Source organism: Chiloscyllium plagiosum, chromosome 5 (genome assembly GCF_004010195.1).
Source record: "Chiloscyllium plagiosum isolate BGI_BamShark_2017 chromosome 5, ASM401019v2, whole genome shotgun sequence".
In the NCBI taxonomy this organism is placed as follows: Eukaryota; Metazoa; Chordata; class Chondrichthyes; order Orectolobiformes; family Hemiscylliidae; genus Chiloscyllium; species Chiloscyllium plagiosum.
In genome coordinates this window covers 99830428-99848057 of record NC_057714.1, presented here as the reverse complement: position 1 = coordinate 99848057, position 17630 = coordinate 99830428, and the positions used below count along the sequence as shown (strand labels likewise).

General features: G+C 40.8%; 1 protein-coding gene across 1 annotated transcript in view; it reads left to right on the top strand.

Moving 5' to 3' along the window:
• Positions 1-17630, top strand: part of LOC122550105 (protein mono-ADP-ribosyltransferase PARP14-like) — a 72396-nt gene that overhangs the window by 43008 nt on the left and 11758 nt on the right. Inside the window, exons 10-13 of the mRNA XM_043690693.1 lie at positions 1157-1270; positions 1359-1520; positions 6301-6492; positions 7137-7742. Coding sequence (XP_043546628.1) covers positions 1157-1270; positions 1359-1520; positions 6301-6492; positions 7137-7742 — 1074 coding nt within the window. The remainder of the gene's footprint in view (positions 1-1156; positions 1271-1358; positions 1521-6300; positions 6493-7136; positions 7743-17630) is intronic.

The following is a 17630-nucleotide window of genomic DNA, read 5'->3' as shown; positions in this document are numbered from 1 at the left end:
TTGTAAAAAATGTCGGTGTCAAGTCGGTCGTCATTAATGGAGATGGGGAGGGAGGTGTCAGAGATGGTCCAGGTAAATTTAAGGTTGGGGTGGAATGTGTTGGTGAAGTTGATGAATTGCTCAACCTCCTCGCGGGAGCACGAGGTGGCGCCAATGCAGTCATCAATGTAGCGGAGGAAGAGGTGGGGAGTGGTGCCGGTGTAATTACGGAAGATCAACTGCTCTACGTAGCCAACAAAGAGACAGGCATAGCTGGGGCCCATACGTGTGCCCATGGCTACCCCTTTGGTCTGGAGGAAGTGGGAGGATTACCTCAGCTTGTTAATAGTTTTGTTGAGAGTTCTGTTCGGAAAATAAGTTGTTGTTTTTCTTTTAAATACTGGAAATTAGGAGTTTTCTTTCACTCCCTCACGCTTTTAACAGATGGCAAGATGAGCTGTTCTGGGTGTTTGGTTTTAATTTAGAGAAGTTCAGCTTCCGCATTGTAACAGAATTCTTTATGAATCTTCAAAGTTACCTTCTCAATTTGTTTTTATGAGCAATGTAATTGATTATTAATCAGAAATATATTTGAAGATTCTTTTTTTATTCCTTCTATTGAGTATTTCATAAACAAATGTTAATCTAATGTGGGAGTTAATGAAATATTAATTGCCTCGATTTGATCACTGAAAAACTAAATATCATTTGATATTTCATGAATATAATAATTTTTTTTTTAGATTAGATTAGATTACTTACAGTGTGGAAACAGGCCCTTCGGCCCAACAAGTCCACACCGCCCCGCCGAAGCGCAACCCACCCATACCCTACATTTACCCCTTACCTAACACTACGGGCAATTTAGCATGGCCAATTCACCTGACCTGCACATCTTTGGACTGTGGGAGGAAACCGGAGCACCCGGAGGAAACCCACGCGCAGACACGGGGAGAACGTGCAAACTCCACACAGTCAGTCGCCTGAGGCGGGAATTGAACCCAGGTCTCTGGCGCTGTGAGGCAGCAGTGCTAACCACTGTGCCACCGTGCCGCCCATTTATTCATGCATTTCTGTAATATTGCTTATATTTTCAATGCAGGCATTTAATACAGAAATAAAACTGATGTGTTCAGTTTCTGATGACATTGATTGTTTTCACTTCTAACTTATTTAGGAGAGGTTGAAACTGTAAGCTCTCTTTTATTGATGAATATTGGGAAAATTACCTTTGAACTGCGCTGTGATGGCATTTCAAAAAATGGAAACGTTCTAGTGGTGGATTATGGTGGTAAGATTAAACTCATTTTAAATAATTATTTATCTTCCAAAACTTCGATGTAACAGAAATTAATAGTTATATTTCCCTTTTTTAACAGAGAAGAAAACAGATTTTGACACAATAGCGAGAGGACGTGTATATTACATTAAACCAAGGGGACAAGCAGACTTTACAAAGAATTTGTTAAAAGCCTTGCAGATGTGTGGTAACCATCAGTATGATTTCTTATATATCCCTATACCGAAACAACAGGGTTCAGGTAATTATGTTATTGTTGTCGTTAACTGTTCCATGTGCAATACCAATGATTAAATTGTAAACCATTGGCAGTTTATCTCCAAAATGAGACATGATCATTTAATGCACAAACTTAATCTCAATTAGGACTATGTATTGTAATATCTCAATTAAATTTATCGAATCAAGTTGGAAAAGGTTGCTACCACAACAAATTCTCAGAGTACATTAGGGATAGTTTCCTAAAGCAATATGTCATGCAGCCAACCAGGGAACAGGCTGTCTCATGTCTGGTAATGGGTAATGAGGCAGGTTTAATAAATGACATCAGAGTAAGAGATCCCTTAAAAGGTTTTGATCATAATATGATAGAATTTAATATTCTGTGTGGCAGTGAGAACCTTGAGTCAGAAGCAACTGTATTTAACCTTAATAAAGGGAATTATAATGAAATGAAGATAGAGTTAGCTAAAGTGGTTTGAGTGGATAAGTTAGCAGGAGAGATGGTAAACAAGTGGCAGGCACTTAAGGAGGTAGTTCATGACTCTCTGCAAAACTATATCCTGCAAGGAGGAAACATTCTCAGAACCAGTTACAAGATGTCCGACGAGACTTGGGTGTTCAGGAGCATAAATCTTTAAAATGTCACAAACAGGTGCAGAAAATAATCATGAAACATAATGGGTTGCTAGTCTTTATATCTACTGGACTGGAGTATAAGTTTGCAGAAGTTGTGCTGCAGTCTGGTTAGACCTCCACGATTGTGATCAGACCTGGGCACCACATCTTAGCAAGGATATATTGGCCTTGGAGGGATACAATGTAGGTTTGCAAGAGTGATACCTGGACTTCCGGGGTTAAGGAAAAATTATGCAAAGTAGGCTTGTTTTTCTCGAATTTAAAAGGTAAAGGGGAGATCTTCAAAATGTTAACAGGAAAAGACAATGTAGATTAAGTATTTCCACTGTTTGAGCATTCTAGACCTAGGGTAATAGTCTGAGAATTTGGGCCAGACCATTCAAGAGAGAGGTTTGGAAATACTTCTACACACCAAGAGTGGTAGATGTTTGGAACTGTCTTCTGCAAAGGCCCATATTTGGAGTTGGCCACAGATGAGCAACGATATCATTGAATGGTAAAACAGCCTCAGGGGCTGAATGGACTACTCCTGTTCTTATGTTCCTACTGTTTACAGAGAGATATTAATAGGTTAGGTAAGTGGACAAAAGATGGCAAGTGCAGTATAATGTGAAGTTGATCATTTCAGAAAAGAGAACAAGAAATCAGTATACAGTAAAACCTCGATTATCTGAACATCAATTATCTGAATTTTGGATTTTCCAAACAAAATCTCAAGTAAAAATCCCATACAAACAGCATTAGGCAACTCAGCATTGAATTATCAGTTACATGGCATTATGGCGTGCATTGCCAGATAACCGAGGCACGTTCGGATAACCAGCACTCATAAATTACCGCTTGTTTAAGATCAGATCAGTTATCTGAACAATCAGTTGTCAAAACAAAATATTCCCAGCCCATTTCATTCAGATAATTGAGGTTGTACTATATTACTTAAATGGAGAAAAACTGCAGAAAGCTGCAGCACCATGGGACATGTGCATGAAACACAAACTTAGCAAGCTCACAGGTGCAGCAGGTTGTCAGGAAGGCTAATTGAATGTTACCGTTATTTCAAGGAGTTTGATGTTTAAGAACAGGAAAGTCTTAGTGCAACTATACAAGGTGCTGATGAGACAATATCTGGAGTACTGTGAGCAGTTTTGGTTCCTTTTATTTAAGGAAAGTTATCAGTTCAGTGGAAGCAGTTCGGAGAAAATTCACTAGGATGATCCTTGGTATGGATGGATTGTCTTACGAGCAAAGATTAAATAGGTTCGTCTCTGCTTATTGAAGTTTAGAAGAATGAGAGGTGATCTCACTGAGGCATTTGTGATTCTTAAGAGGCTTGACAGGATAAATGCTGAAAGCAACTGAGGAAAGCTGCTGCAAGCAAATCAACAGTAGCAGAAATGTGAGTGAGTATGGGGAGGCAGGGACAGGGCAGCTACAGTATGATTGAATGGTGGAGCAGACTCCACGGGCTGAATGGCCTAATTCTGTTCCAAATGCTATGGTCCTAACTCCAGTTGAACAGAGATCACTGAGGGCGGCACGGTGGCACAGTGGTTAGCACTGCTGCCTCACAGCGCCAGAGACCCGGGTTCAATTCCCGCCTCAGGCGACTGACTGTGTGGAGTTTGCACGTTCTCCCCGTGTCTGCGTGGGTTTCCTCCGGGTGCTCCGGTTTCCTCCCACATCACAAAGATGTGCAGGGTCAGGTGAATTGGCCATACTAAATTGCCCGTAGTGTCAGGTAAGGGGTAAATGTAGGGGTATGGGTGGGTTTCGCTTCGGCGGGTCGGTGTGGACTTGTTGGCCCGAAGGGCCTGTTTCTACACTGTAATCTAATCTAATCTACTTCCTTCACTGCCAGACATTACCCCAGATGGCTGAGACCACACTACATGTGTAGTAACCTCAGACTAGGCAGACCGAGCGTGTGTCACAGCCTCTTCTGGTACTTCTGTGGGAAGAGGACATCTCTCCTCTGCACCACCCTCCAGGTCCCTGTCTGCAAAGTGATGCACCAAATTCCCCTTAATTGTCATGTTATTCAGGACAGATCTGGACCAAAGCACTTGTGCTTTTAAAAGCTGAGCCACCGCCAGGGATCCACAATGGCAAGTAGTCCTATCTACCATGAGTAGGAGAATTGAGCTAGTGTCATTTTAAAAACAGTCTCATAGTAGTGGAGTACTTAGTTATTGAGGTGAGTTTGGGACATTAATATTAGAAAACCCACTAGGCCTTGTGGAGAGAAACCCTCCATGAAATGTGATGAAAATCATACAACCAAAATATCATAAAATTGAACTCAATAGATTGAAAGCAAATCTTATTTGTGTAAAAGCAGAATACTGTGAATGCAGGAATCTGAAATAAAAACAAAGTGTTGGAGAAGCTCAGTTTAACTGGCCACATCAGGAATGAGAGAAACAGTCGACCTTTCAGGTCATAAATAAGTGTTCTGAACTGTTTCAAACACATTTGACTCAAACTCTGTTTCTCTCTCTGAAGATAATTGCTGAGTATTTCCAGCACTTTCTATTTTTTGCATTTGATAAAGTTGTATGCGCCTAAAGTAAAGATTTTGACAAAATTTGAGACCGTTGGAATGAAAGATGCAGTATTGTCCTGAAAATGAAATTGACTAAGGCATAGAGCGTAGGGAGTAGCAGTTAGTGAGTGTTTTCAGACTGGAGGAAAGTGCATTTTTGTTCAACAGTGGTCAAAATTGGAATCTCTTTATGTATTGACATGCCTGATCATGACTTTGATTTACAGGGCAGAATTTCCAAGTTTGTAGATGTAACAAAACTTGTGAATGCATGAAAAGTGAGGAGGTTGATAACAGGTGTGAAGAGAACATAAGTGAAATGGAAAGATGTGTGATAGAAGAAATTTAATGAGGAATGGGGATAGAAACTAATTAATTCAATTTCAAAGGGAATTCAGAAACAAAGCTAGAGACTTATGAGTTTGCAAGTCTTTGAAGCTGAAAAAATTGATTTGAAAAAATGGATTTGGGATAAAGATGTAAGGTATGAAAACATTTCTAAGACATTATTTATGCCTCTTCTGAAACATTGTGCCCATTTCTGGGCATTATAATTCAGGAAGAATGACAGGGTTATAAAGAGGATACAGTGGAGATTTACTGGAATGGAACTTGGCATGAAAGACTTAATTACTTGAAGAAATCAAATAAACTGGGATTATTTACTTTTGAGCAGAGATGTTCCAAGAAGATTTGTTAATATTGTTCAAAATCATGAGAATGATTTTGTTCATTTCTTCCCTCTCATTGGAATCTATGCTCCCCAATATTTTTTGTCTTCCTTTGTGATGACAAAACCAAAGTATGTATTTAGTTGATCTGTCACCTCTTTGTTTCCTATTATAACTTGTTCTATTTCTGATTGTAAGGGACCTACATCTGCTTTCACTAATCTTTCCTCTTCACATATAGAAAGAAGCAGTATACAAATAGTTTGTACATTCCCCACAAGCTTAATTTTATACTTTACATTCCTTTTCTTAATCAATCCCTGTGACCTTTTGCTGACTTCCAAACTTCTCCCAATCTTTAAGTCCACTGCTTTTTTTGTGTATATCCCTTCCTTGAATCTAATTCTATTCCTAATTTCTTTTGTTACCGACAGTAGCCACCTTTTCCATTTTACTTTTACACTGTAGAGGGGCTGCTCTCTGACTAGAGAGAAGTGACTAGTGGTGATTTAACCTGAGGGCCACCAGACCTCAGGTGAGGGAAGAGGTCAAGAAGGGGAGTCCTTCACGGTAACTTCAAACCAATGAAGGGAATGGAGCCCACGCTGTTGGCACCACACTGCCCTGTAAACCAACAATCCAGCCAACTGAGCTAAACCAGAATGAACAATTATTGCAGTTCATCCATACATTCTTTAAATGCTTACTATTGCCTATCCACTGTCACCGTTTTAAGTAACATTTCCCTTCTATGTTGTGTTAGTAGCAGTCAATTTTTATTTGATTTAAAAAAAATAATAACTTAGTGGTCTATAGCTTTTGCCATGGTAATCCCAAGTGTCCACTCAGTCTTCACAACAAAGTTACTTTAAAGTCTTTTATCTCTTGTAGAGAATTCTGGTACAGAATTTAATAATTTTGGTTTTAATTATTTGGAGATTTCTCAACAGGAAGCCCATCTAGAGATATAAGGGGATTTGCAGCAAGCGTTATAGATTCCATTTATCAGTATGGAGATACACCACAAGCAACGCCAATACATGTGATAGTGAATGATTCCTCATCTGATCATGCCCGAGTATTCCAGGAAGTGTTATCAAAACATCAAGCGGGAAAAAGTGGAATTTTTAACACAGTGACAAGTATGCTGTTTCAAAAATGGTATAAGTATTGTAATGTGTAGCCAATGGGGATAATTGCCTTTTCTGCAGAATCATTTTTGATTCTCTGCAATAAATTTCCTAAGATAAATAAATCTCAGTATTGTGTATCTATATTTGAGCATAATTATACTGTCTTTGAGCCCAGGTGCAGTACATCAACTGCTGCTCTCTTTTAAGGAAACATCATGAAAATGAAGAACCAACTTCAGGCACATTATACACGTTATTGAAAGCTGGCTAATGTTATATATGTTCCTGAAGATTGAAGTCCAAATTGCCTGAATCTTCCAATCATGGCTTTCATTATGAATGTCATAACTTAGAACTTCAATCTTGAATGGAAGGGTGGGAAGTGAATATATGCTCTGCAACCTGCCACCACCAACAACTCTAAACTTTATTAAGCACTTGATTGTTAATATCCTACAAAGTGAGTTGAAATGCAGCTTACAAGTGGGAGGCTCATCATCACTGGCTCATCAGGAAAAAAGGGTCATAAAGTGAGGTCTTGCTAATACCAACCATAAGACAAGTATAAAGTTCTCGTTACTTTAAAAATTGTAATCAAATTTGTTTATCTTATTCTAATGATTATTATTTGTTTTTAACCTTTTTTGTTTCAGAGTATTTTGGGGGTTGGCTGACTGGGAATCAGACTGAAGATGCTAGAGATATACAAGAGCACTCAGTGCAGCCAGTAAAGTTTCAGATTTACTCCATGAAGGAAGAAAATATTGAAGAAGCATGGGCTGATATTCAAAAACTAGCAACTAGAGAACACATGGAGAAAATAATACCTGTGGAAATATCTTTTGAGATGTTTACTCAAGAAGATTATGATGAAATAGAAGAGTGTTGCTCCAAAATGCATGTAGCTTACCAGTTAGATAGAGCTGGTCGAAGCATCTTTTTATCTGGATGTATAACCGATATTTGTTCTGTTCAAGATGTCATTTTTAAAGTGTGCCACAACATAGCAAAAAGAGAAGTAACATTGCAAGAAGAACTGTTTATTATGGATAAGGTGTGCTGGAAATTCTGGTTGGATGATCATTGGGAAACCTTCAATCCAACTGTGAATGCTTGCCTTGAAAAGGCTTACAATGAGAAAGAAAATGAAGTACAAGTAAAAATAGGAGGAGGCGATTTTTGTGTGATTGACTTTCAAAAATGGACATTAACTGACTCTAATGCAACTTCATATTCCATTGATCGTAGATGTTCTGGAGGTAGGTAAACACAATTTAATGGTGAAATTGTTAATCAAAAATCTCAAAGGAGCAGTGGGATAACTTACATATTTACATTTTAAGATGTTCATTGAACCTCAGAACTTCAATTTTTGTTTCATGAAACTGAAATAATCCAATTTATATGTAATGTATGAATTTAAAAGAAATTTGTTTTGAAATTTCTTAAATTTTTAAGTATAAATATAGGAATGCAAGAAGAGAGGGGAAAATGTACTTACATTGTACTGTAAACTTGGTATAAAAGGAGGTAGAGAAACTCAGTGGGTCTGACAGCATCTGTGGAAAGAGAAACAGTTATGTTTTGAATCCAACATGACTGTTCCTTGGATCAGTTCTGAAGAACAGTCAAATCAGATTCAAAATGTGACCTGTTTCTCTCTCCAAAGATGTTACCAGAGCTGCTGAGCTTCTGCAGCACTTTGTTTTTATTAATGAGATTTTTTAAACTTGTTCTTATCAGTCGATTTGTAGCAGATGCATCTGTTCATGACAGTATCAGTGGGAGTGCAAAAGTCCTCATGGAGGTATCCTGCCTTCACTTTTTTTTTTAAGAATCCCTACAGTGTGGAAACAGGCCCTTCGGCCCAACAAGTCCACACCAACTCTCCAAAGCGTAACCCACCCAGACCTGTACCCCTACCCTATTGTCCCATATTTACCCCTGACTAGTGTACTTAACCTACACACCCCTGAACACTATGTGCAAGTTAGCATGGCCAATTCATCTAACTTGCACATCTTTGGATTATGGGAAGAAACCGGAGCACCCAGAGGAAAGGCACACAGACACAGGCAGAGTGTGTAAACTCCACTCAGACAATCCACCCGAGGTTGGAATCGAACCCAGGTCCCTGGTACTGAGTGGTAGCAGTGCTAACCACTGAACTACCATGCCACCCCTAAAGAGTCTTTCAGTATTGATTAAGATGAGGAATATAAAGTACAAAACTAAGCTTGTAGAGAATGTACAAAACCCTCCATTGTATCATGTGGTATGACCATCATGCTGAAAGGGATAGATTTCAAACAGATCTATCAGCTCTAAAGAATAGCATCCATTAGGCTCTGTGGGCCATAATCTGCAATGGAATTCTATGAAACCATAATCTATAATCCCATTGCCAGTTTTATGCCTCACTCTACCATTTTCACCAAGCCAGGTGATCAACCCTGCAGGAAGATATGCTAGGAGCAGAACCAAGCACATCTACAAATGAGATGTCAACTTAATTACAGCACAGCACTACTTTTGCGTTCAGTAGCAAGTAATAGGCAAGATCCTAGCAAATTCACAACCAGCAGTTCAGATCAAAGCTCTAGCACACCCAATCATAAATGGGGGTGAACAATTAAACATCTCATTGGAGGAGGAAGTTCACAAAGATGCCCGTCATGAACGATGGGGAATTCCAGCATATCAGTGTAAAACACAATGATGAAACATCTGCAAGGATCTTCATCAAGAAGTGCTGAGTGCACAATCCTCCTGAGGTTCTCAGAATTATGGATGCCAGCCTTCAGCCAGTCTGACTAACTCCATATGATCACAAGAAATGGCTGAAGGAACTGGATACTGCAGTACTTTAAACAACATTCTGGCAGTAGTATTGAAGGCTTCTACTCCAGAAAAGCCACATGCCTGTCGAACGGTTTGAATACAGTTACAACATTGGTATCTACCCAACAACATGGGGAGTTACATATTAAATCCTATCCACTCAAATAAATTGAGGAAATTATGTTTGTATTCCCCAGAGTTTCAAAGAATGGTAGGTAATCTCACTGAATTCTTGCAGGACATGACAGGGTGGATATAGATAGGATGTTTCCCCTAGCTGGTGACTGTAGAATTAGGGGACATAATCTTAGGATACGACTCAGGCGGTCTAATACTGATGTGGGGAGAAATTTCTTCACCCAGAGTAACTCTAGACATTAAAGGTCTCTAGGCATTGAGCAGCTAATCTGCTATGATCTAGAATAGTAAGGCAACTTCAATGGTTGGAATGGCTGACATTTGCCCTCTGCTTCTAAGCCTAACCAAGCCACCTATGGCCACATCAGTCTGCCCACAGTCATCACTAATGATGGAAGGTGTTGTCGACAGTGCTATCAAGTGGCACTTCATTCAACAATAATGGGCTCATTGATGCTCAGTTTCAATTCCAAATCTCATTGTACCCATTAATCCAAACATGATCTTGAAGGGATATGAGAGTGACTTACCTGGTATCAAGATCTCTAAGAAAACTGGAGTCAGTGGAGATTGGGGGAAAATTCTCTGCTGGTTGGAGTCATTGCTTAGGTGAAAGGAAGACTATGGTGATTGTTGGAGGTCATTCATCTCAGTGCTAGGACATCACTGTAAGAGTTCCTTACGGTAGTGTTCTAGGCCAAATCCAGTGATGTGATATGAGCAGCATTCATAAGTGTGCAATATTCTGACTCCTTAGGTGCTGAAGATATAGAACATAGAACATAGAACAATACAGCGCAGTACAGGCCCTTTGGCCCTCGATGTTGCGCCGATCCAAGCCCACCTAACCTACACTAGCCCACTATCCTCCATATGCCTATCCAATGCCCGCTTAAATGCCCATAAAGAGGGAGAGTCCACCACTGCTACTGGCAGGACATTCCATGAACTCACGACTCGCTGAGTAAAGAACCAACCCCAAACATCTGTCCTATACCTACCACCCCTTAATTTAAAGCTTTGCCCCCTCGTAATAGTTGACCCCATACCTGACTCCATATAGAATCCCTAAAATGTGGAAGCAGGCCATTTGGCCCATCGAGTCCACACCGACACTCCAAAGAGTATCCCATCCTATCCCTGTATCCCTGCACAACCCTGGACATTATGGGCAATTTAGCCTGGCCAATCCACCTAACCTGCACATCTTTGGACTATGGGAGGAAACAGGTAGTACCTAGAGAAATCCCATGCAAACATGAGAGTGTGTAAACTGCTGACAGGCAATTTGAAGCTGGAATCGAACCTGTTTTCCTAGTGTTGTGAGGCAGCAGTGCTAATCACTGAGTCACCGTGTAGCCCAACATTAAGACTTTGGCTAACAATAGCAGATAACAAGGATGGTGATGTCCTGGTGGTGTTATCACTGGACTGTGAACCCAGTGACCCAGATAATATTCTGGGGACCATCATGGCAGATGGTGGAATTTGAATTCAATGAAAATATCTGGAATTAGGAGTTTAATGATGACCATGAATCCATTGTTGATTGTTGGAAAAACCCATCTGGTTCACTAATATCCTTTAGAGAAGGAAACTGCCATCTTTACTGGGTCTGGCCTACATGTGACTATACCCACAGTAATGTGGTTGACTTTTAACAGCCCTCTAGGTAATAAATGTCTAGCCAGTGACACTCTCATCCCATGAATGAATAAAGGAAACAACACTCACACTGCATAAATGTCAGGCAATGACCATGTCCAACAAAAGAAAATCTAATAGGGTAGCATGGTAGCTCAGTGGTTAGCACTGCTACCTCACAATGTCAGGGACCTAGGTTCGATTCCAGCCTCAGGCGACTGTATGAAGTTTGCACAACCTCCCTGTGTCTGTGGTGCTCCGGTTTCCTCCCATAATCCAAAGATGTGCAGGTTAGATGAACTAGCCATGCCAAATTGCCTATAGTGTACAGGAATGTGTAGGTTAGGTGCATTTGTCAGGGGTAAATATAGGGAAATGGGTCTGAGTGGCCTCCACTTCAGAGGGTCGGTGTGGAACTATTGGGCCAAAGGTCCTGTTTCCACACTGTAGGGATTCTATTCTTTAACCATTGCCTCTTGATATACAATGGTATTACTATCACTGAATCTCCGAGGAGAAAGTGAGGTCTGCAGATGCTGGAGATCAAAGTTGAAACTTTATTGCTGGAACAGCACAGCAGGTCAGGCAGCATCCAGGGAACAGGAGATTCGACGTTTCGGGCACAGGCCCTTCTTCAGGAATGAGCAGAGAGTGTTCAGCAGGAGAAGATAAAAGGTAGGGAGGAGGGACTTGGAGGAGGGGCGTTGGAAATGTGATAGGTGGAAAGAGGTCAAGGTGAGGGTGATAGGTCGGAGTAGGATGGAGGCGGAGAGGTCAAGAAGAAGACTGCAGGCCAGGAAGGCGGTGCCGGGCTGGAAGGATCCCTTTTATCTTCTCCTGCTGAACACTCTCTGCTCATTCCTGAAGAAGGGCCTGTGCCCGAAACGTCGAATCTCCTGTTCCCTGGATGCTGCCTGACCTGCTGTGCTGTTCCAGCAATAAAGTTTCAACTTTGATATCCAAATGAATCCAACAAGAACTGGACCAAGCATATGTGGTACTCATAATCTTCTTCATCCTAAGTATACGCATGATTTTACTACAACTGCTAAGTATTTCATCAGTAATATTTTCAGCAACATAACACAAAACATCGCAGATAAGAAAAACTGCAGCATATTAACATGCCAAATTTCCCCTAAAGTAAATGCATTAAAATTCCATCAAATTTGACAATATTGTTATGTATTTGGCTTTAAGGGGTTAACACGTAGGGGGTTCCATACAACAGCCAAGCAGGGTGAGATCAATAGTTGTGATGTTGAGAAGATATGCTCTTCTTCATTAGGGTAAATAAAACCACAGAAAGTAGACAAAATCAAACACAAAATATTGCTGAGGAAAGGAGTGAACAAAGACAGAAATGGGAACTATTTAAATGTAAATCTATGATTCGCTCCAGTAATAATATCTAACAATATTCAATATCTAGGATCATACCAAAAGAGTACTTTGAAGTATTAAAGGGATTTTCTGCTATCTAGTGATCTCTGAGGCATGAAGTTTCCCTTTCTTGATATGTGCAAGATCAAGACAAACACTAGGCATACAGTAACAGTGATATCACCGCAGGGAGTTGGCAGCCAATTACACTGAAGTATTCTCAAACAGCAAATCAGAAAGTAAAATGCAGTAAAATCTTCTACTCAATTAAAATTTCCACAGAGTAAATACAAATCATCAGTGATACACATGGGATTAAAGTAGCTGAAATATCATAACTTTTTTTTAAATTTGAAAAAAACATTATTGCCATAATAATGGCAAAAAAGCATCCCAGTGATATAACATTAGATTTCTATGAGTAACTATTGAGTTATTAAAATTAAATTGCATTTATATAGTAACTGTTATGGCCACAGAAAGATCCAAAATGCTTTACAGCCAATAAAGTACTTTGGAAGTACAGTCAGTGTTGACACATAGCAGGCAATTTACATGTAGCAAGCTCCCACAAAAAGAAATGCTGTACTAATTATTGAAAAAATATTGACTATGACACCTGGAACAACTTTCTCATCAGTGGTGAGGTTCTGGAACCCACGAGTTCAAAGGGTAATACAGGCAAAAACCATAATCACATTAAAACATGCGGTGGAACAGTCAATGGGTTTAGGAATCAAAATTTGGAGAGTGGGATTAGTGTGACGAGGTATTCATCGACTGGTATGGACATAATGTGCCAGACGACTACCTTCTGTGCATGAAATCTTACTGTGTTTTCTATGTATCTATAACTCTTATTAAAAATAGTGCCATTGGCTCTTCTATGTCTACATTAGAGGACAGACAGGCCTTCACTTAGTAGGCTCTCGTCAAAAAGATAGCAGCTTAAATCTTCCAACTTCCCTCACTGGATTGGAATGTGTTGCTGGAAAAGCGCAGCAGGTCAGGCAGCATCCAGGGAACAGGAGAATCGACGTTTCGGGCATAAACCCTTCTTCAGGAATGAGGAAAGTTTGTCCAGCAGGCTAAGATAAAAGGTAGGGAGGAGGGACTTGGGGGAGGGGCGTCGGAAATGTGATAGGTGGAAAGAGGTCAAGGTGAGGGTGATAGGCCAGACTGGGGTGGGGGCGGAGAGGTCGGGAAGAAGATTGCAGGTTAGGAAGGCGGTGCTGAGTTCGATGGATTTGACTGAGACAAGGTGGGAGGAGGGGAAATGAAATTTTCAGCTCTGATCTCCAGCATCTGCAGACCTCACTTTCTCCTAGCCATAGTGAAGCCACACAGTGTCTAACTCAATGACTCGTCTCTGGTAAATACGAACGTTGTTGATCTCCTCTTGTGTTGAAATCAGAAACAGACATGAAGGTGACAATTGGAAGCCACCCACCCTGCACTGAGACTGAAGCCAGCCGTCTCTGGTTTGATGTTTTCAAGAAAGACCTTTATATCTGCGATGGGAAGATTTGGGTGTCAATCTTACAAGGTAATGCAACAATATCATTAAGGTAGAGATGGATTGTTTGTAGTGCCACCCCTCAGTGAAGTTGTTAATGAATAAATAGAATACATAAAGAAAGAAAGTCACATTTGTATGAACCTCAGCAAGGCTCATTACGGTCAATGAAATTTTTTTTACTCAGCCAATGAAACAGGGCACAATAAGCTCCCACAAACAGCAATATGATAGTTGCCAAGTGACCTGCTTTTGCAATGTTGATTGGTCAGGACTCCAGGGTTAACTCCCTTACTATTCTTTAAAATTGTGCTATGGTATCTTCTCCCTCCACTTGAGAGGATAGAATCATAGAATCCCTACAGTGTGGAAACAGGCCCTTCAGCTCAACAAATCCACACCAATCTTCTGAAGATCCATTCCCCTATCCTATTATCCTATACTTACCCGTGACTAATGCACCTAACCTGAACATTATGACAATTTAGCATGACCAGTTCACGTACCCTGCATGTCTTTGGATTGTGGGAGGAAACCTGAGCACCCAGAGGAAACCCACACAGACATGGGGAGAATGTACTGTCGCCCAACGGTAGAATCAAATGCAATACCCTGGTGCTGTGAGACAGCAGTGCTAACCACTGAGCTACCATGCCAGATAGATGCGACCTTTTTTCTTAACAATTCGCCTCTGACTGCACACCCCTGCTCAGGACTACACTGGGGTATCAACCCAGATTAGAACTTTCTAAAGAGGCATTTTGCCCACAATATTGTAAATCAGCGTTCAGGGTTCAAGTAGTGAGTCACGCTAATTCAGAGTGCATCAGTGCTGAACGGTACTGTCTTCCATGTGCGTCAATGATCAGATAAAGGTCTCTGAGTGTTGAATAAATTATCCCCTCCCCACACAACACATACACACACACCCACTCTCTTTCTGTTTCACACACACACGTATACACACACACACACTCTCCTGTATATCGGGGGAGATGAAACACAGATTTGATGACCGCTTTGCTGAACACCTACACTCTGTCTGTAAAACATGACCCAGAGTTTCCCACTGCCTCCACTTCAACACACCACTGTGTTCCTACACCAACATTTCTGTCCCAGATCTGTTGCAGTGTTCCTTAACGCAAGTTCAAAGAACAACACTTCATTTTCCACTTTCTCCTGCTGAACACTCTCTGCTCATTCCTGAAGAAGGGCCTGTGCCCGAAACGTCGAATCTCCTGTTCCCTGGATGCTGCCTGACCTGCTGTGCTGTTCCAGCAATAAAGTTTCAACTATCACTGAATCTCCCATTATCAACATCCTTTGGCTTTCAATTGATCAGAAATTGAACTGGATCAGCCATATAAGTGTGCTCCCTTTACCACTGACCGACAGTAGCAGAAGTATGTACCATCCTCATCTCTGGGACCATTGTTGATTGTTGGAAATTCTGCACTCTTTCTAATGCCTTCACATCTTTCTTAAAATGTAATGCCCATAACGGGGGACAGTCTCCAGTTGAGACTGAAACAGTATTTTATGTGGGTTTAACATAACTTCCTTGCTTTTGCACTTTGTGTCCCTATCGATTAAAGCCCCAGGTATTGTATTCTTTATTAACTGCTCTCTCAACCAGTGCTGCCACTTTCAATACTTTACGCACAAACCCATCCAGGTCCCTCTGCTCCTGTATTCATTTGAAATATTACCCTTTATGTTACATTATCTCTTTACAGTCTTCCTATCAAAATAAATGCCACAATATGTCATTTGCCACTTGTCTGCTCATACCTCCAATCTTTCTGGGGTTTGTTTAAGTTTTACACTATGGTTCACAATACTTCAAGGTTTTGTGTCATCATCAAAAAGGTGCCCTATACTGCAAGATTTGGGTCTCATTCTTTTATATGTACCCATAAAGAACTGAGGCCTCAACATCAATTCCTGGGGAACTTGCCTTCAAGTTCAAAAAACAACCACTAAACTGTTCTTCTGTTTCCAGTCATGCAGTTAATCTTGCATTTTGTCCCTTTCACTCCATGAATTTTAACTTGGGTCACAGGTCTGTGTGGCTGTTTCACATATTCCTTTGGAAGTCTATATTTCCAAATCAACAAGGTGAGTTGCTTGGAGGGGAATTTACAGGTGATGGAGTTACCATTGGCGTTACTGTCCTTGTACTTCTAGATAGAAATAGTTATGTTTTGGAAGGTGATATCTAAGAATCTTTGGTGAATCTCGTAGATGGTATACACTGCTGCTACTGAACATTGGTGGTGGAGGGAGTGGATGCTTGTGCGAGTAGTGCCAGTCAAATAGGCTGCTTTGTCCTGCATGATGCAAAGCTTCTTGACTGTTGCTTGAGCTGTACTCAGCCAGGCACGTGGCGAATGTTCTATCACATTTCTGACTTGTGCCTTGTAGATGGTAGACAGGCTTTGGGGAATCGGGAGGTGAGTTACTCACTGCAATATTCCTAACCTCTGGCCTGCTCTTGTAGACACTGTGAGTTTATGTGGCAAATTCGGTTGAGTTTATGGTCAATGGATGTTGACAGTGGGGGATTTAGTGATGGTAACACCATTGAATGTCAAGGGGCAAATGTTAAATTGTCTCTTACTGGCGATGATCATTGTCTGGAATTTGTGTGGTGTGAATGTTACTTGCCATTTGTCAATCCAAGCCTGGATATTGACCCGATCTTGTTAGAACATAGAACAGTACAACACAGTACAGGGCTTTTGGACCTTGATGATGTGCTGACCTTTTATTCTAAGATCAAACTAACCTACAAATCCTTCATTTTGCTATCATCCATGTGCCTAATGTATCTGATTCTACCACCACCGCTGGCAGTGCATTCCACGCACCCACCACTCTCTGTGTAAAGAACCTGCCTCTGACATCTCCCCTAAAATTTTCTCCAATCACCTTAAACTTATGCCCCCTTGTGATTGCCGTTTCCTCCCTGGGAAAAAGTTTCTGGCTATCCACTATATCTATGCCTCTCACCATCTTGTACACCTCTAACAAGTCACCTCTCATCAGTGAAAAAAATCCTAGCTCCCTCAACCTTCCTTCATAAGACATGCCCTCCAATCCAGGCAGCATCCTGGTAAATCTCCTCTGCATCCTCTCTAAAGCTTCTACTTGAACATGGACTGCTTCAGATTCTTATTCTTATTTTGGATTTGTCTTTGTCCTTTCCATTGCTAAATAAAACTTTATGATACAATGGTCACTGTGCCCGAAATATTCTTCAATTTGCACTTGATCCACAATATTTGCTTCATTCCCAAGAATTAAGGTGAATAATGTCTCCTTTCCCATTGGACTGGAAACATCCTGCTGTCCAACATGCTGCTGAACATATTTGGCAAGGAGTTCTTGTCCCTCTCTGCAATATATGTTAACACCTCAGTTTATATTTAATGTCCCACATCATGAATACTCCATAATTCTTGCACTTTTCTTTGTAAATTTATTCCTCTACATTTATACCAAAGCAATACAGTAGTTCCCCCGGCACCAGTGGGACATATGTTCCAGGACCTACTGCGGAAGCCTGAAACCACATATAGGAGCAAACCCATTCATTTCAGTGGGAAAACATACCTTCCCA